The sequence below is a fragment of the Neolamprologus brichardi genome, chromosome 20 (assembly GCF_056152115.1).
Source record: "Neolamprologus brichardi isolate AB-2024 chromosome 20, ASM5615211v1, whole genome shotgun sequence".
In the NCBI taxonomy this organism is placed as follows: Eukaryota; Metazoa; Chordata; class Actinopteri; order Cichliformes; family Cichlidae; genus Neolamprologus; species Neolamprologus brichardi.
Genome location: NC_142123.1, coordinates 33,189,704 through 33,216,852, shown reverse-complemented (window position 1 = coordinate 33,216,852; position 27,149 = coordinate 33,189,704). Strand labels below are relative to the sequence as shown.

The 27,149-nt window shown below is 40.7% G+C and overlaps 1 protein-coding gene and 6 non-coding genes across 8 annotated transcripts in view; all 7 read right to left on the bottom strand.

The window, feature by feature from the left end:
- The window catches only part of itpr3 (inositol 1,4,5-trisphosphate receptor, type 3), a 73,459-nt gene that overhangs the window by 17,952 nt on the left and 28,358 nt on the right, over positions 1–27,149 (bottom strand). The window contains exons 10-36 of one of the 2 annotated variants that reach the window (XM_087834460.1): positions 26,977–27,072; positions 26,706–26,750; positions 26,175–26,317; positions 25,468–25,567; positions 24,879–25,039; positions 24,652–24,793; positions 24,302–24,466; positions 23,860–24,032; positions 23,385–23,504; positions 23,010–23,091; positions 22,039–22,154; positions 21,659–21,910; positions 16,942–17,086; positions 16,706–16,850; positions 15,609–15,823; positions 15,216–15,336; positions 13,518–13,544; positions 12,513–12,567; positions 12,261–12,426; positions 11,648–11,815; positions 9,415–9,489; positions 6,820–6,939; positions 6,289–6,411; positions 4,514–4,714; positions 4,304–4,419; positions 2,433–2,568; positions 2,222–2,347 (exon numbers count right to left, since the gene is read on the bottom strand). In XM_087834460.1, the coding sequence (XP_087690586.1) occupies positions 2,222–2,347; positions 2,433–2,568; positions 4,304–4,419; positions 4,514–4,714; positions 6,289–6,411; positions 6,820–6,939; positions 9,415–9,489; positions 11,648–11,815; positions 12,261–12,426; positions 12,513–12,567; positions 13,518–13,544; positions 15,216–15,336; positions 15,609–15,823; positions 16,706–16,850; positions 16,942–17,086; positions 21,659–21,910; positions 22,039–22,154; positions 23,010–23,091; positions 23,385–23,504; positions 23,860–24,032; positions 24,302–24,466; positions 24,652–24,793; positions 24,879–25,039; positions 25,468–25,567; positions 26,175–26,317; positions 26,706–26,750; positions 26,977–27,072 (3,534 nt within the window). The remainder of the gene's footprint in view (positions 1–2,221; positions 2,348–2,432; positions 2,569–4,303; positions 4,420–4,513; positions 4,715–6,288; positions 6,412–6,819; positions 6,940–9,414; positions 9,490–11,647; positions 11,816–12,260; positions 12,427–12,512; positions 12,568–13,517; positions 13,545–15,215; positions 15,337–15,608; positions 15,824–16,705; positions 16,851–16,941; positions 17,087–21,658; positions 21,911–22,038; positions 22,155–23,009; positions 23,092–23,384; positions 23,505–23,859; positions 24,033–24,301; positions 24,467–24,651; positions 24,794–24,878; positions 25,040–25,467; positions 25,568–26,174; positions 26,318–26,705; positions 26,751–26,976; positions 27,073–27,149) is intronic. The other variant, XM_087834461.1, reaches the window with a different exon arrangement.
- Positions 17,611–17,683, bottom strand: trnak-uuu (transfer RNA lysine (anticodon UUU)). Its single transcript has one exon. It is a non-coding gene; the product is annotated as a tRNA-Lys (tRNA).
- On the bottom strand, positions 18,149–18,221 carry trnak-uuu (transfer RNA lysine (anticodon UUU)). The gene has a single exon. It is a non-coding gene; the product is annotated as a tRNA-Lys (tRNA).
- On the bottom strand, positions 18,586–18,658 carry trnak-uuu (transfer RNA lysine (anticodon UUU)). Its single transcript has one exon. It is a non-coding gene; the product is annotated as a tRNA-Lys (tRNA).
- trnak-uuu (transfer RNA lysine (anticodon UUU)) lies at positions 19,038–19,110 on the bottom strand. Its single transcript has one exon. It is a non-coding gene; the product is annotated as a tRNA-Lys (tRNA).
- trnak-uuu (transfer RNA lysine (anticodon UUU)) lies at positions 19,811–19,883 on the bottom strand. The gene has a single exon. It is a non-coding gene; the product is annotated as a tRNA-Lys (tRNA).
- Positions 20,248–20,320, bottom strand: trnak-uuu (transfer RNA lysine (anticodon UUU)). The gene has a single exon. It is a non-coding gene; the product is annotated as a tRNA-Lys (tRNA).

The following is a 27,149-nucleotide window of genomic DNA, read 5'->3' as shown; positions in this document are numbered from 1 at the left end:
GCAGGGCCTCGTCCTAAAATTGACCTTGTGTGGGTGTGTCAATTCAATTCAATTTTATTTACACGGCGCCAAATCACAACAACAGTCGCTTCAAGGTGCTTTATATTTTAAGGTAGACCCTACAGTAACACATACAGACAATCATAAAACCCAGCGGTCCACAACATCCGGGCCTTGGACCAGTACCGGTCCGTGAGTCGTTTGGTACCGGGCCGCGAGAGTTGAGGCTCAGGTGTGAAATGTATGGTTTTCAGCGTTATTTTGTTATAGTTTTTATCATTAACTCGGTTTTCATGGGTCTTTTCACGTGTTATGAATAAATCTTTTTTTCGGTACCGGTACTAGTTTTATTTTGTTGTATTTATCCGCGACACCTTAAAGGCCGGTCCGTGAAAATATTGTCGGGCATAAACCGGTCCGTGGCGCAAAAAAGGTTGGAGACCGCTGATATAACCCCCTATGAGCAGCACTTTGGCAACAGTGGGAAGGAAAAACTCCCTTTTAACAGGAAGAAACCTCCGGCAGAACCAGGCTCAGGGAGGGGCGGGGCCATCTGTCGCGACCGGTGTTGTCCGGCCATATCTCCTGCCTTTGGTGCCGCCTTTTTTGTACAGCTGACTCCCATCAACAATTAAGAATTCTTAAGGCCAGAGATTGGTCGTGTCCAAATTCATGGGCTGCTTCCTCCTGAGGCCGCATTCGTAGACCGATTACGTCACAGCGACGCGCCGAAGGCTGTCCAAATTCGTAGACTCCTCCGAATGCAGCCGACAAATGCGTCCTCCTTTTCCCCGAATTTGAAGGATGGGTCGGATGTGTCCTTCTTGGCCCAACCTATCCCAGAATTCATAGCGCGGCCCAGCCAAGCTCCAGTTTCCGGCAATGGTGGCTGCTACTAAGTTTTAAAATTACTCTTATTAATCTTTCTGGGCCACAAAATAAACTTTAAACATATTTTCAGGCGAGAATGTGGGTGTGTAAACTTCAAATATCTGCTCGGTTTGTCAAGATATGACATATTTGCAAAAGTGCTTCGACGTTTTCGGTGACGTCTGTCACCCCACCAGCTGAACACAAAAAACGGAGAAAGATTTCGGGGTCCATTTTCGATTTTCGTGCCATGGCGCTGACAACCAGAAATACTTGAATTAAGGGCGGGAGTAGATCGAGAAGGCTAGACCGTCCAATTCCCCAGCCGTTTACTTCCGGCCTACCCAACCTCCTGAGGCCCCGGCCCACGTAGACCGCGAAGGCCGGGTCCTCAGGAGGATGCAGCCCATGAATTTGGACACGACCATTGTGAGCTGTAGTGCCAGAGAGCCATGTTGGGCTGCAGCTAGTAAGCTGTGTGTGTGTGTGGAGGTGGATTGCCCCTGCTGCGTGGAGAGGAGTGTGTTTTGGTACTAACCCTTTTTGGCATATTTTCAGTTTATTGTTTTCTTTCATTAAAAAGTGACAGCAGTTTGTCCGTCTCTTTTAGGTAACTTATTAATGGAAACATTAATAAACCTGTTAATTTAACTATTTTGCCTCCCTGTCTCCCTTTTTCAACCTGGACACCTTTTGTTACTTTCCCTCACCCCTGGACCTTTTTAGGGGAACGTAACACCTTGTTGGTGTAAAAATGTTTTATGCCAAACTCTGTTATCCAACTAAACCAGGGGTGGCAAACTCCAGGCCTCAAGGGCCGGTGTCCTGCAGGTTTTAGATCTCACCCTGGGTCAACACGCCTGAATCAAATGATTAGTTCGTTTCCAGGCCTCTGGAGAACTTCAGGACATGTTGAGGAGGTCATTTAGCCATTTAAATCAGCTGTGTTGGATCAAGGACACATCTAAACCCTCGAGGCCTGGAGTTGCCCACCCCTGAACTAAAGGAACAGGACGAAAGAGACTAAATTTCAAATTGGTTCTTTACTAAATTGTCTGTTATGTGAAGGCAACACTGGTTCATCTGTTGTATTAGGAGGTTTTTAGGTAAGGTTTAACAAAAAAAAGGGGGGAAAAAATGTCCAAAAAAAAGCCTCAAGTGCTCAAGCCCACTTTTTCCCCCAAATCCAACTCAGTGGAAGCAAAATATAAAGAAAGACTCTTCACATTATTGTACATATAATGTTACAAAGCTGGATGCTTGTGTTAAACCTGTGTGTAGTTTTAAATAATGAGGTAAAGCTTTACAATAGTTTATCAGTTATGATGATAAACTATGGTGCCGTTCCTACCCGAGCCATGTCCACAGTGAAGTCCTCAAACAGATTCCAGATGTGGTTGGATGTGTAGATCTCCTTCATCTCCACCTCTGTGTCCACATAGCAGTGATTCACAAAGTTCACATAGGCAACTTTCACCTGGAGGCACACAGGAAGTCAAGTTAGCTTTCTGGTTTAATCAAAGCAGTTTAAAACCCTTAAACCACACAAACACGGTGAGCACCTCAGTAATGCAGTCCTCATGGGTCACCACTCTGACCACATCCTCCAGGGGCAGCAGGGAGGTGCATTTAATCTCCGTGTACACGTTCTTCCCCTCTGCACAAGCAGCCAGAAGCTCCACCAGAGAGATGTGATACCTGTGGGGGGGGAATTATTTCACATTCAGGTCTCAGACGGAAACACGACAGCATGTTTGGGATGGGAAATAAAAGCACCTGATGGTAAGTTAAAAAACTTTGTTGTCCACACAGTATTTAGACTCAAGTAAAATATATATGCACCCACACGTATATATACTTGAAAACAGATGTGACTTCTTATAGGGCAAAATCTGCCAGAACCAAATCTGTCAATTACATTTTTAAAAAATTAAATCAGTTCTGATATTCTGGAAAAACTAAAGATTGATAAACATTCGGTCCATTTTAACAAGTCATGACTCGTGTCTCCTGTTTTGCAGCTGTGGCCACATCAGCTGAAGCCTCGTGGTTTCCACTTGCTCAGATCAGAAGAGCTCCGACTTGTGTTTATAGCAGCAGAGTTAAGGTGGTACAAACTTCTGCTCTGCTTCTTCTTTTAAACGAGTTGACTGATGAAACAAATGAACTCCTCGACATCATCCATCCATCCATCTTCATCCGCTTTATCCGGGGCCGGGTCGCGGGGGCAGCAGCCTAAGCAAAGAGGCCCAGACCTCCCTCTCCCCAGCCACCTCCTCCAGCTCATCCGGGGGAACACCAAGGCGTTCCCAGGCCAGCCGAGAGATATAATCTCTCCAGCGTGTCCTGGGTCTGCCCCGGGGCCTCCTCCCGGTGGGACATGCCTGGAACACCTCACCCAGGAGGCGCCCAGGGGGCATCCTTACCAGATGCCCGAACCACCTCAGCTGGCTCCTTTCGATGTGGAGAAGCAGCGGCTCTACTCTGAGCCCCTCCCGGATGGCCGAACTTCTCACCCTATCTCTAAGGGAGATGCCAGCCACCCTTCGGAGGAAGCTCATTTCCGCCGCTTGTATCCGCGATCTCGTCCTTTTGGTCACTACCCACAGCTCGTGGCCATAGGTGAGGGTAGGGACGTAGATCGACCGGTAAATTGAGAGCTTCGCTTTTACACTCAGCTCCCTCTTCACCACGACGGACCGGTGCAGCGTCTGCATTACTGCAGCTGCAGCCCCAATCCGTCTGTCGATCTCCGGCTCCCTTCTCCCATCACTCGCGAACAAGACCCTGAGATACTTGAACTCCTCCACTTGGGGCAGGAACCCATCCCCGACCCGGAGTGGGCACTCCACCCTTTTCCGGCTGAGAACCATGGCCTCAGATTTGGAGGTGCTGATCCTCATTCCCGCTGCTTCACACTCGGCTGCGAACCGCTCCAGTGCGAGCTGGATCTGTAGCTTAATATGCAGCTACGCGTACAGAGCGATACTGACACTCTGCATCATTGTGTCCGGGTTTTGGTATTAGAACAGTGACACAGCACTGCCACCATCACGTCAGATAGTGCATTACAACAATTGTATAACTATAAGTTCACAATCACTGCAAGAAGTTCTCAAGAAAACATGTTTAGAAATTAATAAAAATTTTGAGTAGCTGGTTCAAGATCAGAGGAGACACAAATTCCTTTTTGATTGAATCAGGAAGGACATATATGGCATAAAAAATTAAACATGCAGAGCTACATGCTGTTTGGATCCTTTTATATCCTGTTATAGGATCATTTTATCCTGTTATTGTCTCCAGCTCGAAGCTTTCAGTCATTTAACAAATAAAATAGAATCCTGTCATTTCTTAAATGACCGCGTTATGGTTAGTATCAGGTTTTATGAAGATGGATTAATAAAATCATCATCATCGCTGCCTTGGTTACCTGAGTGGGCTGGTGTCACCGACGCCCTCCCTGCTCTCTGCCATCAGCTCCAGCATGACTTTAAACGAGTTTTTGTCGTTGTAAAACACGACCACGTCCTCACCGGCGTTTGTTAACTACAAGAAGACATGAAAGGAAAACTTGAACGCATCAGCATGAAAACACGGGTTGATGTTTTAGTAGAAGCAAAGCGGTGCGTCTCATCCTCACCTCGGTCATGATCATGTCCTGACACTTCTTGACGTACTTGCCCTCAGCCTTGATGATGGTGTGGAGGAAGTTGAGGTACTGGACATGGCGGCCGTGCGTTGCCAGGCAGTGGATGAAGTGATGCAGCACGCTCTCGGAGATCTCGCTGCACAGTTGGTAGTTATTACTGAAGATGTGCTGCACTGTCTCCGCCTCCAGGAGCTGCACATGAACAAGGAAAAGTTTAGAAATCACTTCAGGTCAGTCACATCAACACTAATATTTATTTAAAGAAGACTAGTTTTGACTTTTTCATTACAAAACCCCCAAACTGCCTCCTGAATGTTGGAAAATGTTGGAAATTTGTTTTCACTATGTCACTATGCCCCTGTGACATTTATGAGGACATCATACAGCCACTGTTCTATCAACATTTAAAAAGTGTCCTCGTAGGTGGCTCTCATTTTTCTGAGAAACAAAAATCAGTTAAAAAAACAAAATCTGGTAATTCTTTGTTTTTACATTCATCAGGTCCCAGTCAGCCCAAATAGCAAAGAGAAATTAAAAATGGAAATGGAAGACGTGGAAGAGTTCAGGTGTTGGGAGGTTGATATTCTTTCTCTAGCTGATTAATTTTCATTCAAGTCCCCATCAGTACATCGAGCATTAGAGTTGTCAGAGAGGTTTCTCTCTACCAGCCACTCAAATCACTTAAAAAACCCAGAGACAACCGGCATTTTCTTTAAACGAGCAGAAGTTGATTAGCTAAAGTAAAATAAATGAAAGCTGTTTAAACAGAAGTAACTTGATCAGGTGTTTTATGTAGAAGACAATCCAACTGTACAAAAGATTTCTGATTTTGGCTTATTTAGCTTCACAGAGCTGACAGAAATGAAAGGTAAAGATAATTAAAAGTGATAGAAAACTAAAACGGAAAGGTTTGAATACACTGCATTTAAAGAGAATCTGGCAACGAGTGTCTCTAAATGTAGGCTGGGTTTATAAACAGGGAGGTAATTGGCTAATTGGAGTCAGGTGTCAGAAATTTCAACTTATGAGTGTGGTGCAGGAGATAAGATATTAAGACTGTTTTCTCACTTGACATATTCCTAAAGAAAAAGAAACACACACACACACACACACTCGTTTTCATATCTTAGTGAGGACATGTCATTGACATAATGCCTAACGGATACCCTAAACCAGCGGTCCCCAACCTTTTTTGCTCCACGGACCGGTTTATGCACGACAATATTTTCACGGACCGGCCTTTAAGGTGTCGCGGATAAATACAACAAAATAAAACTAGTACCGGTACCGAAAAAAAGAAGATTTATTCATAACACACGTGAAAAGACCCAGGAAAACCGAGTTAACGATAAAAACGATAACAAAATAACGCTGAAAACCGATAAAAACCCTGAAAACTATACATTTCACACCTGAGCCTCAACTCTCGCGGCTCGGTACCAAATGAGTCACGGACCGGTACCAGTCCGGGGATTGGGGACCGCTGCCCTAAACCTAACCATAACCTAGCTATAACCCTCACACTAAAACCACATTTTGAGTCTCAAACACGCCTCCAAACTCGTTGGCGACGCGCATTTTGTTCCCATAAGTGACTCTTGGTCCCCACAGGTATCGTAGCATGACAATTTCTGTCCTCACAAAGATGTCTGAACATGTAACCACACATAAAACCAACCACCCTTAAAGCGTACTGAACGTCCACTCAGATTTATGAACTAAATAAGCATTGTGTATAACTTTGGCACATTTGTGAAGCAGCTTACCCCCGGGTTGAGAAACAAGTTGAGGTTTTTGTGCAACAGAGCCTGATTCTCTTGGTTGCCCATACAGAACTTCTGCAGGAACAGGTGAGTATACTTGATGATCTCCTGCATCTTCACATCATTCTGCACACACACAGACAAACACGATGGTTAGTCTTGGTTGAGCTGAACTCTCCTCTCAAATCTGGCTACAGCCAGACTATTTGAATATATGCATATATTTTAATCGAACAAAAGAAATCCACGAACACCAGGGGCAAAAGTTAACTACAATAAATATAAATGGCTGTTAAATAACAAATCTCAGCCTGTTTGATAAGTATTACATTATTATAACTTCTCCACAGTTCAAAATGAAAAGAAGACTGGAAAAAGAAAGAACATCTGTAATAAGTTATTGATAAAAACTCCACTGTGAGATTTCAATGTCATTTAAAATAAGGCTGCATGGCTTCAAGTGCAGCACTATTTGAATTGACCTGCTTAATTAAGCCTGCTAAGGTGCTTTTAATTTGGGGTGTCCTGTCTTACCTTGTCGTAGGAGACCTGCAGCAGGTCCAGCATCACTTTATGAGCACCCATGTTTTTTAGCAGCCTCTGCTGCTTCTTCCAAACTCCGCTGCTGCACATCTTATTCAACCTCTCCAGGATCTGCAGGGGGAGGAGCGAGATGGCAGACAGTGGAGTCATGTGCAGTTCGACAGATGATGGTCAGTTTAACTTTTATTGGTTGAAATACTTAAATACTTAGTTTTCTAGTGTCAATGTCAGTTTGTTTTTATGAGCGTTATTTTCATGGGTAAAACAGATATCAGAGTGCAAGGACACCCTTCATTTTTTATATTTTGTTAGTAAAAGGGGAAATAGGTGCACTGTTTTATAGAAATATGTGCAAATATATGTGAAAATACAGTATACAACAAGCCTGAAAGTCAGTGTTTGGTATTACCACCTTCATTCTTCAACACAGCCTGAATATTTTTCTCAACATTTCAACAACAACAAAGTCTTCAGGAATACTTCTTAGGCTTGTTGGACATCTGAAGCTCTTCTTCGGATGTTTGCTGCTTTTTTTGTTCCGTTCTTGGTCCCACATGGCTTCAATAATGTTGAGGTCCAGGCTCCGGGGGGGTGGGGGGGTCAATCTATGGCCGATTGTGTTTTTCTATCCAGGTATGCTTTTACTGCACTGCCACTGTGTTTATACTTTACAACTGATTCTTTGCTAAGCTGTCTGCTACGTGGAGACACAACACAGGTTTATCTCTTGAGTTATGTGTCTTTTTATCCTCGAATGATTCTTAGGTTCGCATTGAGCTTAACAAACAATAAGCACTGAGTTTAAATCTGGGACGCTCCACCATTTGACCTTAGAACTGACGAAGCTTCTCGGATGAGAGGTGAAACGTCTTCAAGCAACTTAAAGAAGTCCAGATGCTTTTCTTTGCAAGCTCCTTTGAAACAATAAGCACTGAAAAAATTCCAAGTCTGGCTCCATGAAAATAAAATATAATGAGGTTTGGCTGAAGACTGTTGCATGGTACTGTAGAGCCTGCAATTATATTTTTGTACATTTTTTATAAGCTCTAAGTATCCCACTGTGTCTTTTAGCTTAGTTTTAATTAACGATAGTATCTCTGATGGGCTGTATATGCTAAGAAATGAGTTTAATTTGCATTTTTAGCAATTAAAAGTTTTCCCCCAAAGAAAGTATGCACTGTGTAAAAAAGTCTTTCATAAAGTCATTCCACATTTAGGAAAAAAGATTTCTTTACACACTAAAGATTTTAACATAAAATACATTACGTAACACACACAATGTAACAGATTCATTACTTTTAAACAATGTGTCTGTAGGATTATCTTTAGAACAACTAGAGTAGGTGCCGGCTCAGGGCTTTTTCACACATATTCTAAGTGATAAGACATTTTTTCATTTCTGAAAATGCTAAAATGAATCTCATTTGTGAATAAAACGCATGTTTATTCATTCATTGTTTCCCGAGCGTTTAATTTTAAGACATACTTGGACAATACTGCCAGTTTTCCCCAAGACTCAATTATGGGCCCATTACTATTTCTTTAAATATACTGTGTTTTCAAAAATGTGTGTGTTTTATTCTCAGGTGGCGCAGGTGCGTACCCATATGGAAAAGAAATAGTAAAAACTTACATGATTTACTCATGAAAGTGGCCACTTTCTCATTACTTTCATATATTGTTTTAGTAAGTATCCAAAACATACAAGTTTCATTATATAATTTTTCAAGGGATCTTATATCTGTTTTCACTCTTGTATGCTTTTCATACAAGTTTCACACAAGACAGATACAAACTTTATAAGATTTATATATATCTTTTCCATATGGGTAGATCATGTTTAAGCTATATTAAAATCTATAACCTTCTGAATTTTTAAAAACTTTGACTTGTAGAAACTAAGCACATCTACAAATGAGTCTTACTCACAAAAAAGCCAACTGATGTTATTTCAGTTTACTTTAATTAATAAAATATTAAGTGAATCGTCAGATTAGCATTTTGTGATTTTGTAGCGCATGACATAAAACAAATAATGAATCACATAAATATTGATTATTAATGGCGTTCCAATGTGGAAAGAGTGATTCATTGACAAAGGTTGTGATTAGAAATCGTACCAAACCTAATCTCTTTCAAAACACTGAAGAAATACAAGATAATTTGAAGTCATCGTGGCAACAACCGAACATTTGGAAGCTAAAATTTACCAGAGCAGAAGGAAGGTTTTGATTGGTTGAATTTGGAATATAATTTTATACCAAATAAGGACTTAAATCTATCCTTTAATTTTCATCTTCGTTTCCATTTGTGACATTCTGCAGGTGTCGTTCACCAGAGAAGCTAGTAGGAGAGAATAATGATGGAATTATCCTGAGCAGAGAAAAACCACCATCGCTGGAGAGATAAGAGATAAGATCACCACGTGCAGGACGTTTTCAACAGAGAGATCACAGCTGTGCCCTTGTTGATTAGTTAATAGATGACTTTTTGGAAGAACGTTCCAGAAAACCCAGCAGACAGAGACAAATCAAAAAGAAAAACTGATCACGTGTTGAAGAAACATTAACGAACGGGCGCTCTCACCTCTTTGACTTTCTGGTAGTTCTCGTTACCCTCCTTCAGTTTCTCCTTCTTGGGTGTTGCCTCTTGTGATGCCCCCTGCAGGATGCAGAGGGTCAGACAGCATATGCAGTTCTCTCCGGGTATGGCACCACACTCATTGTGTCCTCGCTGAGGACTTTACACTACATTTCTGATCCTAGTCAATATTCAGATTCACTTGTTAACCTCAACATTTACCAGCTCACGAGCAAACTAGCTTGGTTAGTGTTAGGTTTTGTTTTAGCCACATGCTAAAAAGGCAAACTTCGAGAAACTAGAAGATATTATATTCCAAATAAAGTCTCATATTGCTGCCGTTTCCCTTATAATCGTTTTGATTTGGGTGCTCCATATAGCCACAAATCGCATTAAAAGAAAGGCGTGGATGTTAACCTAACCCCAATCCTAATCCTAGATGGGTTAGCAGAGGTTAAGGAGCAAATATATCACTAAACAGACATGGGTAGCAGGGTAGAATAAGTGTGTGGGCAGATGTAATGTCTGCAAACACACCAGCACATCTAGTTTCTCTAGAAAGTGTACTGGAGGCTTGCACCAGTATCGGATGCCAAAAACAAACAGTTTGCGTACTGCAAACTGGTTATTGTTTATTCCAATATTTCTTAAAACGTTGCCATCTCTTCTGGAAGGTTACTGGTTTTTAAACTATTTTTAAACTCCAACAGCACCCAGATTGGCAGGTTTAGAAGTTCCCTCGCTGGTGGAACCACATTTTTCTCTATGAGAAGTTGTGAAACATACGGAGTGAAGTCAGAAAGAGGATGAAGCTCTTTCTTTGCATTAAATTTTTTATTACAAAAACAACTCCTCATGTTAATGCGATTGGTTGTTTTCATTATCAAGCTAACATTTTAACAAAGCACGACTAGCTGGTTGAGTTTTTTTAACATGCAGTGTGAGTGTATAAGATGTATGACAACAAGAAACTAGTTCTAGAAAACATTTGAGAAATAATGTTTCTGCATTTCAAAGTATAAACAACAAGAAAGAAAGAATGAAAGAAGGAGAGATGCCATGCAGTGAAAGTGCCATGCCACATATAAACCTTATATCCACATGATACACCAGGAAGCCCAACACCAACAGGAAGTGAGTTTAAAAACCAAGATGCAAAAGTTCAAAAGATATTTTTATTTGTTTTTGTTTAGTACTTTAGTTTTATTAGTAGTATTTAGATTTTTAATAATATGTTGTTTTAAATAGTGACTGAATGGGGTAGTTGGATAGTTAGTCGGTGGTTAATAAATTGGTTAGTTGTTATATTGACAAAAGCTTATGATGCCAATCAGCCACCGAGACACAAAGATCCTGTTGGTTCTGAAAAAAACTGAAATCTTAAAAGCAGTTTAGAGAACATACAAAACAAAGTAACACTGACTTCAGCTAATCTTTAAAAACCCTTAAAAACAGCCTCTAAAAACCAGACTTATTCTGGGATTCTCCTCTCAGCCAGCTCAGTATATATGTACTGTTATTATTTAGATATGGGAAGGTTTGAGCCAGTATTATAGACTTTAAAGACAAAGGACACAATAACAAGATAATATTTATGAAGAAATATGGCCTTAGCTCCTCGGCATGAATACTTAGACAAAACCGACCTCTTGGTATTTTAAAACTAACTCTGTTAAAATAAAACCTCATAATTTCATATTTCATGAATTTGATTATAATTGGTTTATTGGTCATATAGTCAATTAAAAATTATGACCACTGAATTAAAAAATACTGGCAGCACTATCCTACATCACCTTGTTCTCAGCTTATCACATTCACAAGATTTTCAGAAGACTTGACCTCTGACCCTGATATTCGAACTCATCTGAGATTTTTCAGTTTGAAAGTCCTACGTGGCTTTGCTCTTGAGGATGCTGGTTAACAATGAAGCTGTCTGCAGCTGTCTGTGTTTGTGTCCACAGCACTAAGACTCTCACCAGCTGAGCTATGCAGGCTTTGTATTACACGTCTACATAGGACCTAACTTACGTACATTTAAAACCTTTGATTTGAAAAGTTTCTTCATAATTTCTCATCATGGGCTCCTGCATTCTCAAAGCTTTAGCTTTCACACAATCAGTAGTATCACAATACAATTTAAAAATGTTTTATTTAAACAGGGGAAAAAATCCACAGAGATTAGAAAATCTCTTTTGCAAGGATGCCCTTATCTCATTCTTATCTCATTAGTCCTTACCTCTGTTTTTTCCTTCTTGTCTTTCTTGTCCTTCTTCCCTTCTCCTCCTCCCGAGCTTTTCTTCTCCACCCACAGTTCAGATTTCTCCACCAACGTCCTGAGACGATCCAGATCTGCTTTAATCAGCTTGTAGTTCTCCACATCCTGAGCGGAGATCAGCAACTGGACCTGCAGTCACAACTTGGAGGATTAACATGAATATTCTGCAATATTTCCATGTTCTGAGTTCCCACAGAAGACTGTAGCAGAAAGCCTGGGTTAGCAAAGAAAGCACCGTTATGTTTGAGGTTTTATTAAACTAGCTAACGCAAAGAAAGCCTGGATATACTGAACTTCGCACTACACCCCTCAGGGCCACAGATCTCCAGGAAGATTTGAAAATTTCAGTGAATACAAAAAAATAGACAATTTGAAGTTAATTATGACAAGTTTAATGAAGAATTGCTGGTCTTAGCTAGTGTTGTGTACACTGATTCTCATGACTGTACTTCTTCTGCTTTTTATTACATTCCCTTCTGACTGACAGTAAAGCATTTAAGGGGTCAGCATTTTAGTTAAGAGATACTGGATTTGTTTTGTGCTTATTTATGTAGATTTTGCATGTCTGTGTCACCTGTTTGAAGGTATGTAACATTTCCTGTCGCTGGCTGAAGTGTCTGAAAAGCAGCTGCAGGGCTGCAGACACCAGAGGAGCGTAGTCGTGCATTGTGAGGTGGATCAACACCCGCAGGAACATGCGACCACCTTCATCATCCACTTCCAGGATACTGTTCCCTTTTCTGCACACAAACACACAAAGTACTTAAGATGTGTGTATGTTGTATTAATAGAACCTGTGCATGAATGCATGTCCAGCAATACACACCCAACTCCAAACATGGCCTCTGCCTGCTCTCCAATGAACTGCAGGTTGATGGTGGCTGAGTAGGGACAAAAAGGCAGAACTGAAATTAATTATTCATGGTTTCACACCAAGTTGCTCAGACGGTTCACTCTAAATGTTACCCATTACTGTGCAAAAGTCTTAAGCCAACCCTCATTTCGTGATGTTCTGCTAGGAAGATGGACAACATGTGCAAGCATAGATACAAATACAAACAGTATGGATCATTCTAATAAGCTTGAAAGTAAATATTTAATATGACTAGATTTATTCTTCAACACAACCTGAACTCCCTCTTATTTAACTCTCTTAAGTAAGCTATCATCAAATTCCTTTAATTATTCTTTAGCAATAATTTCCAGTTTTCTTGAACAGTCCAAACCTCCTCTTTGGATCGGTTAGCTTGTTCTGTTCTCTTTCAAGATGATCCCACACTGCTTCACATTGTGGAAATCTTTCAGTCTAAGTTCTGTTCATCTGGACGCTGAATGAACAATGGGCTGTGAGGTCAAAGACCACTGATCGATGGTCATGAGTACCAGAGAGTTGGGGAATGGCTGCAATCACAGCATTGTAAGATGGTGAAAGACGTCCCCTTTAGCCCCCTCCTCGATTCAGAGATGCTTTCCCATTTACGTGAAAAGTGTTCTTTCAGTGGTGCTTGTTTCAGTCATGTGCAAATGTTTCTGTTTATAAGGTTGGAAACCTGCAGTCAGCTGAGACTAAAGGAAATCACCTGGATGAGTGACGAAACGTTTCACCCACTGAAAGCGCTTCGTCCAGATGAACACTTTACTTACCTGGATGATTGAGCATCAAGACATTCCAATCTAAGTCGTGCACCAACTATTAAGAAATAGGGTTAAAGACTTTTGCGCAGTAATTTGTGTTATAATAATAAAATGACATGTAAACTGGTGAAGAAATGTGGCATGTGCTCTCTGTAGGTTCTTCTTTGCTTCTAATATGAGCTTATCTATGCACTACCTGTCATGTCCATGTTAACCGGCACATCTGAAGCATAGGGAGACAAGTAACACAAGCACCTTAAGAAAAACTGCAGGGTGGATATTCAGGTAGACAACACGCAAAAGTTTTTCTAAAATCTGTGTAAATTTATTCCATCTCATTAAAGTTTTGTTAAATATTCAATTATTAGATTTATCATATTTTAATGGGACCTGTCATACCTCTTTCCATATACATATTTTTATTTCTGGATCCTAGTAGAACAACCTCACAGTTTATGTCTGGACCCAGCATTTTGAGTTTCTTGTGTTCTAGTAATATTTTGGATCATGTTTTATGTTCAGGTTCATTTATAGTCTTAGTTATTCCATTGTGAGTTTCTTTTATTCCGTGTTTAGATTCTTGATTATTAGATTCCCTCTTGTGTCTTTGCCGTCTGTGTCTCTCGCGGTGTGTCTGTGTGTATATATGTCGTGAGCCCTCGCGTCTTCCTTGTGTTCCACTCTGTGTTTCTGCAGCCCCTCATGTCTCCTCTCTGTCCCCCCGCTCGTCTGCCTTTCCACCACTCCTCTGTCAAACACGTCTCAGTCTTGTGTTTCTCCATTTACTGTTTTATTGTGAAGGTCTCGTGTTTCCATGTTCGGTGTGTCCTGTTTTGCTTCCCCTGTGGCGTCATGTTAATTCGTGTCAGCTGCGTTCCCTGAGTGTTCACTTTCCTCGTTATCTTTCTGTGTATCTATATCAGCGTCTCCCTCATACCAAGCTGTGTGTTCTGATCCTAATTTAGTTTTCTCTATTGACTTGTTTCAGCAAAAAAGCTGGATTTTGTGTTAAAGTCCTGTCTAAGAGTCTGCGTCTGGGTCCAATCCTGCCTGCCACACACAGTTCATGACAGTTTAAAACTAATAAAAATCTATATTTATCTTATAGTTGGCCTTGGTGCAGCCCTGGCTGTACTACTATTAAGCAAACAAAAATTTTGAGGAAGGAAAAAAGGAAAAAGCTGTGCAGCTTATGACTCACAGTGAACAGTAGTGCGAGTAATGACCTCATTACTTGAAGAGTTGTCCATGAAAAAATCCACCATTATAACAGTATATGGATTTCAGAAAATAAGTAAAACCTTACAGGTCCCAGATTATTTGAATTGCGTTTTTAGGTATTTAGATATATATTGGAAACTAATTCTTCCCTCAGGGAAGTGCTACAGGTGCATCAGCACAAAGACCGACAAACTCAAGAATAATTTATTCCCAAAAACCATAACCACGCTGAAGTCACACATGCACTGAAAACACAGTTCCACCCCCCAATTCAAGCACTTCCCTCCATAAACAGAACACACATCATCACTGTGCCATACCTAATTTACGTGCAATAAACTACACCGTAAATATATGACACTATTTTTATTCCTGACTTGCATATTTGTACACTGTATATTTTTGAATACTGTTCAAATGTACATAGTGCTGCAGAACTGTGCAGTTTACCCCCCCCACATGTATGCAATAGATGTGATGATGAGATACATGTGTATAAAGGCTTTCTATTCTATTTTAATCAAAATACAGCATTTCTAAAATTAAACTACCAACTACCACACACGTGCACATGCATGCATATAGAAGCAGAAGACAACTTTTTATATATAGTTTATGTATGTTAGAGTTAAAATGAATTGAATGAGTTTATTTGCACCAGCTGTGTTTCTACCTGCATGCTCCATATTAGTGGTAGCGTCAGCGTCAGCCATGGGATAAACGTCCACAAACTCCTTCTTAAATACAGACAGGAGGAAGGAGAGGCGGTAGTCCAGACGGACATTCAGGATGAACTGATGAAAAGGAAAGTGGAATTCAGTTACAATAACATAATTTTACATATAGGGTTTGAATGTCATTCTTATAACTTTGCTTACAAACTAAAGGTGTTTTGTGAGCAGGCCCTTTTGCGAAACACTGGTTGGGCAGTGTTTTATTTCTTGCAATATTGTCTAATCGATATCTAATAAATTTCATTTTAAATATTGTACTGCATTGGATGGGTGTACCTAAAAACAAAAATTGGCCACTGAGTGTAAAATGAGTTAAAATTATTGTATATTACCTGTAATATCTCCAGTATCTTCAGCTTAGTATCCATCACTGTCAAGTCCATGTTGTCGAGACTATCTTTACTGCCTCTTTGTCCTTCAAGCACAAGCGCTGGCCCCATTCCTGCCCCTCTGGAAACTGCACCTCCAAATATGGACTGTTTCCTGTTGAGGACCATGGTCGACATCATCTGACCCATCCCGTGTATAGAGCGCTTCACGTTCTTGCCTTAACAGAGAGAAGAAAAAAAGCATGTCAGTGTAATTAACCCGACAATATTCAAAATAAAGTCAATAACAGTTATACATGCGCACAAAAAGACCTCTTGGAACGAGTCCAAGAATGTTGTTGTTGGACGGTCCGGCAATATAACCACAGAGAAACACAAAAATGAGTCAGGAAATTGACAAATCAGCACAGAAACAAACAAAAATTATATTAATGAAAAAGAGACATAAACAAGTAGAAAACAGCACAAAATGAAAAGAAAGGGGAAAATAACTGAAAAGAATCAATAAACAATAAAGACAAATTAAAAAATGCTTGAAACAGAGAATGAGCTAAACTTGATAAAACAAATCAGCCATGTTTGGTTAAAAAAAATGGAAATACAGATCGAATGACCAGAATATACAAATGCAGATGAGAGAGAGAGCAAAATATTTACTGCAATTCCCATAAATTCATAAACAAAAAGACCTTTTCTTCATAAGGGAAGGAACAACTGAGCTTTAGTGAACTTTAACATTATAATAGATTAATAAAATATCAAGGTATCAAAGATAAATGTTTGTTTTTGTTTGTTTCATTTGACTTTTAATGGACTTTCATTGGACTAAATAGAACAAGCGCATTCAGAGATCGGTGCGAACTTGACCTTGAACTGATTTTCACAACAATTACAGTTTGGGCTCTTGTTAGTATCTACTATCACACAAAATCTGAAGATGATAAAATTGTGGAATCTAAACTGCTAACAAACAGGCATACAAACAAACAGGACCCATTACAAGTAAGTAATTGAAGATAAAAACTAAAGTTAAACTTGGCAGCAAACCTGTTGTTGTTAAACAATTGAATGTCTTAGCTTGTTATGGTATTTTAAGTCACCTGATGCATCATCATTGAATACGAGACCAGCGTGTCCTGGATTGAGTCTGCAGTCAATGATGCCCAGCAGGGTCCTTGTGAGTCTGAGCAACTCAAAAAAACTGTAGAAGCCAAAGTAGATCAAATGTCTGGCCAAACTCACCACCTGAAGGAAGAAGGGAAATGGAAGAAGTAATAACAGACAGTAGTAGTAGAACTTTATAGTGAAGTTGTAAGACTAGGGAGCAGAACCAGACCTCATATGTGAGCTTGTTTTTCTCCTCGTCATGGAATGGCATGTCATCATTAAGGACGTTGTTAAGATACTCTTCCATGAAGGCCATAGTACTGGAGAAGCGGTTCTTCTTGTTGTCCCTGCTGTCGTCCATGTTAGAGTCATAACTAATGATGAAGAAAGAGAAACACCACAATCTTTGTAATAATGTTTTGTGGAAAAAGATCTGTTGTGAAAAAAGCAAGGCCCCAAAATACTTACTGGAACGTAAGATGAAAAGTATTACATTGAATTGAAGGACCTATGCAGATTCAATCTCATGACAGTGTTGGAAAATTGTCAGGAAAGTCTTTATGACAATACTCAACTTTAAATAAGTGGTTCATGATCCTGTCTAAAATATATGTTGCCAAGAAAGAGGCACATATGTGGTATCCCTCTTTGTGTTGCACCTGCGGATTCCCTCTCACTTACTGTCAGAACGTTCCACAATCTTTTTGATAATTTGTGCCACGTAGAAAAGCAGCTATGACTACTGGGGACATTACCTATATTGGGATGAAGATGACTGTCAAGACTTTTGGAACACTGTCGAAACGCCTTTCAGAAAATAAATAAGAGGATCAACTTTTCTGAAAGCAAGAAGTTGGTGACATTTGCACGTCAAACTTACAGGTGCAAAGAAACACAACGCCTGAACAGGGACTTGAACCCTGGACCCTCAGATTAAAAGTCTGATGCTCTACCGACTGAGCTATCCAGGCTCTGTCAATTAATTCAACGGTGACACCAAAGCCTGAGCATAAGGGCTTCAAAAAGGTCAGTTTAAAATGGCGTCACAACTACTCTACTCAACACCTTTAAAAAGTGAAGTAGCAAAGTTATTATCAACCTTTCTGGAAACACAGGGTCACAACCCTGGGGACACTGTCTCTCACTTACTGTCAGCACGGATCACTTCCACAGTCTTTTTGATCATTTGTGCCACGTAGTAAAGCTGACTTGTGTCTTCAACCGAGCTCACTGGCCACGCTGTGCTCTCCGAATTACAAAACGAAGATGCACGATGAAATGTCTGAAGCTCCTCCAACTGAGTTAAAAGCTGGCTTTTGGATACACTACAGTTTGTCAGGTAGGAACTCTGGAACTGATGACCAAGACCATGGTTTACGCAAAGTCTGCACCAAATGTTAAGAAGTGTGCTTACCTTGTGGTGTAAACAGACACAACGCCTGAACAGGGACTTGAACCCTGGACCCTCAGATTAAAAGTCTGATGCTCTACCGACTGAGCTATCCAGGCTCTGTCAATTAATTCAACTGTGACGCTAAAGCCTGAGCACAAGGGCTTCAAAAAGGACAGTTTAAAATGGCGTCACAACTACTCTACTCAACACGTTTCAAAAGTGAAGTAGCAAAGTTATTATCAACCTTTCTGAAAACACAGGGTCACAACCCTGGGGACACTGTCTCTCACTTACTGTCAGCACGGATCAGTTCAACAGTCTTTTTGACCATTTGTGGCACGTAGTAAAGCTGACTTGTGTCTTCAACCTTGCTGGACCAAGACCATGGTTTACGCAAAGCCTCCACCAAGACCATGGTTTACGCAAAGCCTCCACCAAATGTTAAGAAGTGTGCTTTCCTTGGGGTGTAAACAGACACAACGCCTGAACAGGGACTTGAACCCTGGACCCTCAGATTAAAAGTCTGATGCTCTACCAACTGAGCTATCCAGGCTCTGGCAATTAATTCAACGGTGACGCTAAAGCCTGAGCACAAGGGCTTCAAAAAGGACAGTTTAAAATGGCGTCACAACTATTCTACTCAACACCTTTCAAAAGTGAAGTAGCATAGTCATTATCAACCTTTCTGAAAACACATCATCAACCTTGATGGACCAAGACCATGGTTTACGCAAAGCACAGGGTCACAACCCTGGGGACACTGTCTCTCACTTACTGTCAGCACGGATCAGTTCCACAGTCTTTTTGACCATTTGTGGCACGTAGTAAAGCTGACTTGTGTCTTCAACCTAGCTGGACCAAGACCATGGTTTATGCAAAGTCTCCACCAAATGTTAAGAAGTGTGCTTTCCTTGTGGTGTAAACAGACACAACGCCTGAACAGGGACTTGAACCCTGGACTCTCAGATTAAAAGTCTGATGCTCCACCGACTGAGCTATCCAGGATCTGTCAATTAATTCAACTGTGACGCTAAAGCCTGAGCACAAGGGCTTCAAAAAGGTCAGTTTAAAATGGCGTCACAACTACTCTACTCAACACGTTTCAAAAGTGAAGTAGCAAAGTTATTATCAACCTTTCTGAAAACACAGGGTCACAACCCTGGGGACACTGTCTCTCACTTAGTGTCAGCACGGATCAGTTCAACAGTCTTTTTGACCATTTGTGGCACGTAGTAAAGCTGACTTGTGTCTTCAACCGAGCTCACTGGCCACGCTGTGCTCTCCAAGTTACAAAACGAAGATGCACGATGAAATGTCTGAAGTTCCTCCAACTGAGAAATGTCTGAAGTTCCTCCAACTGAGAAATGTCTAGGCCAAGTCTACAGGCCAAACACCATATTTATGTGTAAACTACATGCCAGTGTTGTAACACTGTCGAAACGCCATTCAGATAATAAATAAGAGGACCTTTTACACCTTTTCTGAAAGCAAGGAATTTGTGACATTCGCATGTCAATACGCTGCAATGTGAAGGAGCCTACTCTTCTGTGGTGTGTCACCTCAGCAATGGAATGAAAGATGGGTTTTGGATACACTACAGTTTGTCAGGTAGGAACTCTGGAACTGATGACCAAGACCATGGTTTACGCAAAGTCTGCACCAAATGTTAAGAAGTGTGCTTACCTTGTGGTGTAAACAGACACAACGTCTGAACAGGGACTTGAACCCTGGACCCTCAGATTAAAAGTCTGATGCTCTACCGACTGAGCTATCCAGGCTCTGTCAATCAATTCAACTGTGACGCTAAACCCTGAGCACAAGGGCTTCAAAAAGGTCAGTTTAAAATGGCGTCACAACTACTCTACTCAACACCTTTCAAAAGGGTAGTAGCAAAGTCATTATTAACCTTTCTGGAAACACAGGGTCACAACCCTGGGGACACTGTCTCTCACTTACTGTCAGCACGGATCACTTCCACAGTCTTTTTGACCATTTGTGGCACGTAGTAAAGCTGACTTGTGTCTTCAACCTTGCTGGACCAAGACCATGGTTTACGCAAAGCCTCCACCAAGACCATGGTTTACGCAAAGCCTCCACCAAATGTTAAGAAGTGTGCTTTCCTTGGGGTGTAAACAGACACAACGCCTGAACAGGGACTTGAACCCTGGACCCTCAGATTAAAAGTCTGATCCTCTACCGACTGAGCTATCCAGGCTCTGTCAATTAGTTCAACTGTGACGCTAAACCCTGAGCACAAGGGCTTCAAAAAGGTCAGTTTAAAATGGCGTCACAACTACTCTACTCAACACCTTTCAAAAGGGAATTAGCATAGTCATTATCAACCTTTCTGAAAACAAAGGGTCACAAAGACTCCAAAGTAGGAGATGAAGCATCACCAAATACGTATCCAAACCAACCTCCTTCCAAGCCAAAGACTAGAAAATATGGTGAAACATATGTTTCCTTTGGCTTCACCTGCACAAGTGCCAAGGTAGGTCTCTGCAACAGAACTAGTTTTCCTTATGCAGGGAGTACGCTCTGGGCCCTCCAAATCACGGAGATACAGTATCCCACATTTTTAATTTTTAAAACACTTCTTGTAACGACTAACTACTCCTGACATTTTAGAGATGTTAGTTATTCATACAGTAAAGTTACAGCGGAATACAAATAGTATCAGGCTGACCCTACGTAAATATTTCCCCTGGTTCAAATCACAGACTAACAGTATCCCACAGTTGTTAATGCTTTTAAACTCATTTTGCACAGAGATATTTTGCACACTATTGATAGCAATGTTGAATATTATTAAACAAGAAAAACAACTACACAAAACATAATCACACCATGACGCCTCTGCCTTTCTAAATGGAGAGACAGTAACTATGTGTGTGTATGTAAGCGTAAGTGTAAAAAGTGAAGATGGTAAGATTAACAGTATTTTGTCTCTATCTGCCATTGTAAAAATTCATCTCATGTAAACAATAACGCGGCGCACAGCGTGACGTGAAAAAAGGCACATATCTTTGACGTTGCGTGACAAACTCTGTATTCCTCGTCCACACGTAAACGCAAAAACTGAGTTTTAAAAAATCTCTGTTTTCGGTGATTTGAAACGCCGTTTACGTGTGAACAAAAGCCCCAAATGCATAGAAACAGCTGCGTTTTTAAAAATACCCGTGTAGGTGTGGACGTAGCGTAAAAGAGTTAGTAGTGTATTTTATTACTACCAGTAATTTATTGCAGTTCCCTTTTATTCGTTTAATTGTTTGAGGTGTGTATAAACCGCAATGGAGTTTGAAAACAAAATATGGGTGTGTGTGGTTGGAGGACGTGTTTGTGCGGGGGGGTTGGGGGGTTGGGGGGGTGGGGGGTTGTGCTGCTTTATGTTTAAACCACATGTTATAAAAACTATAATTTCCTTAACAGCGTTTTGTATTTTTGTTCCCTTCCTCTTTCTGAGTCAGAGTGAATCAAAGCACAAAGCTACCACAAGACAGCCCTATCACAACTTCTCCAGAAACATATTACTGCTTTATTAAAATCGTCTTACTCTTTGATGGAGATGGAGGTTGGAATCTCAGTCCAGAGCCGGGCGAATTTGACAGGAGTCACCAGTTCCTGAGGGTCTCGGTCTACGTGAGCATGGAGCATGAGGCGGCAGAAGGATGCCCGGAGGTCAAAGGGAAGAGTCTCATCCATCATGCACAGGAAGATCAGCTCCACATCCAGCTGTTTGGAGATCTCATCTATTGCAAGATACTGACGGTCCAAACACATACGGGCAAACAGCTTCAGCTGATACCTAAGGAAGTCCACAGAGGCAGGCTCTATCAGCTTTGCTTCTTTTTATCGTATTCTTGGATCACTTTACAAAAGTCTGTTGGATTTTTATGAGATTTGAAGTGAACAGCTGTTTTTGTTTGGCTGTACCTATAGTAAGTGAGGACGTTCTCATCATGAGCATTTCCTTGTCTTGCCTCCTGAGCCAGCTGTCTGATGCTTTTCTCCTGTTTCTCATTAGCTTTGTCTGTCCACATCAGCCACACCTGCAGGAAGAGTAGAACAGACATTTTCGTAATACCATCCATCTAAAAAGTAAGAACATGACTGCAGCAAAGACCAAAGTAATTTGGTCATCATTAAGTGTTTAGTCTTCTTCAAATGTAATGAACCTTTCATGAAAGTGAGTGATTTGTTTAGATATGAGACGTTTGCCCATTACACCATTTTCTAGAAATACTACTACCTAGTCCCATGTGGTTTTGCTATCAGACAGTAAGTATATCGTATTCAGTCCACAATGTGGAAAAAATCAATTAATTTTGTAATTGTTGTAACTTTTGGTGTGAACTTTTTTAACCAATCAGTATTCTAGACATACACAACAGCTGACTGAAGTTTTGAAAATCAAAGTTTTCTGTGTCTTGGGAAACAGGATTTTGAATCGGTTCAGTGTATTGTGGTAATGACCACAAAAGATGGACAAAGTTTCCATTTCTGATACATAAAGCCATTCCAGAAGTGCCCTGCATTATTTCTCATAACCAGTAGGAAGTGACTATGGCGCTAGTTTCAAAAACACGTCCCACTATACATAAGTCTAAAGAAAAAAATGTTCACTTGGTCTGTGACCTAAGTAATTAGTGTTATTCTCTTCTTTTGGTTTCTGCTCTTACTGAATTACTAAATGAAATTGACTTTGAAAATTACGGTCCCCTTTAATTTAATAAAGGATAATAAAGCAGCTTTACCACATAATGAGTGTGTCCTATATAAACACCAAAATGGTTGCAGTGAAAACACTCAGCGTGTGACTTCACTAACAAATGGGTGGCGTAAACAAGACTACATCCGTCTTTTATATCTATGGTAACGATTTACAAATATACAGACAAACATACCTCATCCTCATCTCCAAAGTCATCCATTGCCATGTAGTCACCTTGAACACCACCAGAGGGCGCCTCCTTTGGAACACGACGCCTGAAAGTAATTTTAAATAGTAGTAAAGTAGATCATGGTAAACAATTAGACTAAAAGTTATAGGTGAAAATTTTAATGTAGATTTTCATGAAACTATCAAAAACTATCTCATGTAGATAGATAGATATGTAAAGACCAATTACACACACTCCTTAATTTTTACTCTTTGTTTGTTGGTGGGGGTGCAAACTGAAAAAGCTCATTCTCCGAAACCAAACTAAGTTTTACTGCAGTGCCCACAGGGTAAGGTAAAGTGAGATGGGTAAAGTGATCTTTATTCCCTCCCGCCTCACTCTGTCTTAATGAGGATGTCCTGGTTTTTGGGGTCCAGGACACATTTACAGATGAGCTCCTGTGTGACGGGGATGGCCACGTTGTTGGACACACACAGGTCTGACAGGTAGTCCAAAAACCTGCAAAGTCCAGGAAACACCAAGTAGTAAAACAGAATCTAACAGAATAGCACTTTATTACCACTTTCAAAAGTAAAAGCTATAACTTTGGACTATATCACTGCTTGGATTTGCCCAAAAAATGCAAACATCCATATCAAAGGCAGATTGCAGGAATTTGAGGATTTTGACTTCTGCAGAGGTTAAGCAATAGAAAATTTTGCCACCGTCCTTATTAGAAAGTCAGGAACCACTGGTGCCTTGGTGTTAGCAATTTTAATCGCTTCAGTTTGTGTCTTTGGATTGAAGATTCAAAATCCTGGAGTCTAATCTGCACTTGGCATGTACTCGGGATTGTTACTGTCTCCGTGCGTACCTGGGTTCTCGGTTCTTGCGGACCAGACTGACAAAAGTCTCCACCTCGGTCTTGGTGATGTGTTTCTCCAGCAGTTTGCGGTTGTTGTGCAGCAGGGCAGTGATGGTGTCCTCAGCCAGGATGTCGTACCCAATCTGACTCTGCATCACACCGAACTGCTTCGCTATATACTCCTGGAGAGGGGTGAATTTTGAGTCTCTGTGATCACTGTTATCTTCAGCTGTTCTACCATTAAGAGCTTTATCAGGCATCAAAGTTGTGTCATTTTTAGCATTTAGTGGCTGATTTGTCTTTCTGCTTTCACAAAGTGATTGAAAATAAGAGCTTTTGGCTTAACAAAGAAAACACCGGGACAGCTCCAAACTCTTAAAAGTCTCAACTTTATAAAGCTTATAAAGATTTGAAACAATAAAAACTAGTATGAATGTCATCGCCCCCTCACCTGGTTCTTGCGGTAGTCATCCTGAGAGTGCCGGAGGACTCTGTAGCTGAGTCTGAGCATGTACTGGTAGGGAGCATTCTTCTGGTCGGCCAGCTCCTCCAGACACAGCAGAGGACCTTCCCCTCCTGGCCGGTCCTTAAAGGGGGCCTTCAGGATGCCGAAGATCTGATCAAAACACACAACCACACACTTTCAGAGAGCTGGAAGTCCTTTAGGACATGGTGTTTGTATTATCTGATGTTACACTCAGAAGGAGTCAGAGGACACTGGTTCAAGAGTTGGCACAGGTTCCAAACCAGCCCTTGTACAATTTTACTGGAAAAGGTGTGTGAGTATTTCTAGGATCAGACCTGTTTGAGGATGTTCTGTTCTCTCATGAGCTTTTGTCTCTCTCGGTTAGGTTTGGTCATGACTACATCCAGGACAGGCTGCCCGCTGTTGATGACGTCAGCCACAAAGAAAACCACATCTTCCAGCAGCTTGACGGCATACCTGACCAACAGAAACACCAGAAAGCATTAACTCCTCCTGAGCGCCGACAAAGAAAGTAAACTTTCTTTTCAACGTGGCTCATTACTTGCGGTCGTTCTGACTGATGAAGCCCTGGCTGAACTGGTCCACCACAGTGCTCAGCATGGCGCTGGCATCGTTGGCAAAGTCCAGATCTCTGATTTCCATCACAGGAACGGAAACAATAGCGAACGCTTCTTTGTCCTCTTTTGTGGGACATGTCCCCAACTGCAAAAGAACTTAAATTAATATTAAACAGACACTTCAAAGAGTAACTTCATCTTATTTCTATTTCTGGTAAAAACAAAAATCATGTTTTTGTGCATTTTTTAATTGATGGTTTGGATGAATGGTTAATTATTCTTGACTGTTGGTTTTGAGACAATGGCTATTAGTTTAATAATGATTAAAAATAATTGATCATGTAGACTATTAACCAGGAAACAAGAGAAAATGTCTGTTTGAACTGGTTGAACAACCTTCTTTTGTTTTGTTTGGCCACCATCTTAAAAGTCCCAAATATTCCTTTGTCAGATTTGAGAACACCAAAAAATCAAGTATTTGCAGTCACTACATCATACAAATGTTTTTGTAATCGTAGACTAAATCAGCTAAGCACCTTTTAGCAGCAAACCTGATCAAAACTAAGACCTCACCATGAGCCTGATAGGTCGCTCCTCATCGATATCAATGGGGACGTTGGTGCTCTGGATCCAGGTGTTCGTGCAAAGATGCCTCAGTCGCACGTATGAGTTTCTGAAAGATACACAGCCCCCGTTTTAATCCCTTCAACTTTATTCTGAAGTCTGTGGGCTCCTCGTTAAAGAAAACTAACGTCTGTCAGCTTAAGAATCATTGTCAACCATTGTCTTATATATTATTTATTCAATATATGTAGATCAGTTTCACAAACGTTTTTTATTTTATATATATTTTATATTTAACGATATTTTTAGGGGAAAGTTAATGAGAACACAATAAGATATAAAGAAACAGCAGCATATAACAGCAATATAACGACAAAAACACTTTATCAGGTGATTTAAAAGATTTGTTTTGGTTTTTTGCAAGCTTCTCTTAAATCTTGTTTTTTAATTTCCCCTTTTTTCTGTGAGTGAAATAATTCTCTTTTTTAGACAAACAGTCATTGTGTATTTAGTTGAAGTGACATTTGGTCAATTACGATTTCAAACTATTTCAAAACTTCATGACCTACATAATTAAAATGGTTTCCCAACCAATACACTCTTCAGTTTCTTACCATCTGAAGCAAAAGTGCACCTCGCTCCCATAATGCCCCTGTCCTCTGAAGTCTTTTACTGTGAAACATCTGCAGGAAGTTAGAGGACTTGTGTGTTCCTACCGTGGTACGAAGGAGTCGGTTTTCTGCAGCGTAGTCGGGTCGAGCTCGAACAGCGAGGCGATGTCGCTCCCATGAGGCACCGCGACCAGCTTGTACTTGATCCTCTCTCCGTGGGACCGCTTGTTGGTACGGCTACCGTCCATCTACAGAAAGGTCAGAGGTCATGTATAGGATGTAAAGGGGTTAGATTACTGATCAGCGTGGACTTCATACAGAAGAGGCTGTTTCTCCAACAGGATTTTTTTCTTGCTGTTTCTGGCTGCATCGATCTTTGATAAACTTGAAAAACGCATCAAAATGAGGCAAAAGTGTTGAGGCACTTCCTGGAAACAATGTTTCATTTTTCCTGAAAATTTTGAAATGAAAATGTCTTTGCCTTAAATACCTGAACGTAAACGTCATCAGAGAAAAGTCAGACACAAAGTGTCCCGTCTCCTGCAGAGTGTAATTATAGCCCTTTCAAAATAAAACCTGGACACCTGCTCTGACTTTCCGATGCCTTATATCTTATGTGTCATGGAAGAGACTCACCGAGGAAGACAGCTCCACATTGTCTCCTTTATAACCCGGGTTCTCCTACAACAACAACAACAACAACAACAACGACACAAATGAGAGGTCTTTCATTTCCTTCCAACAATTCATTACTTATATATTATTTATAGATAAATAATTATCAGTTAGCATCTACATCTATAAAACTGCATCTGTTGTAGTAAAACCACTGCCATAGCGTGGTGTTTGGTATTTGCTTTAAACTTCACTCATGGACTGCTTCTTTAGTCCACCAGCTTGATCTTACCTCAGCAGCCAGGTAGTTTCCAGTGGCCAGGTGTTTGAAACGGTAGAGACTGTTCCAATGTCCCGCCCCTCCGCGGCATGGATCATGATGGACAACCTGTCAAACCAATCAGCACATAGAGAAAAAGTTTAACACAAGTGCAAGTTTAGAGGAAATTCTAGAGAATTTGTGTA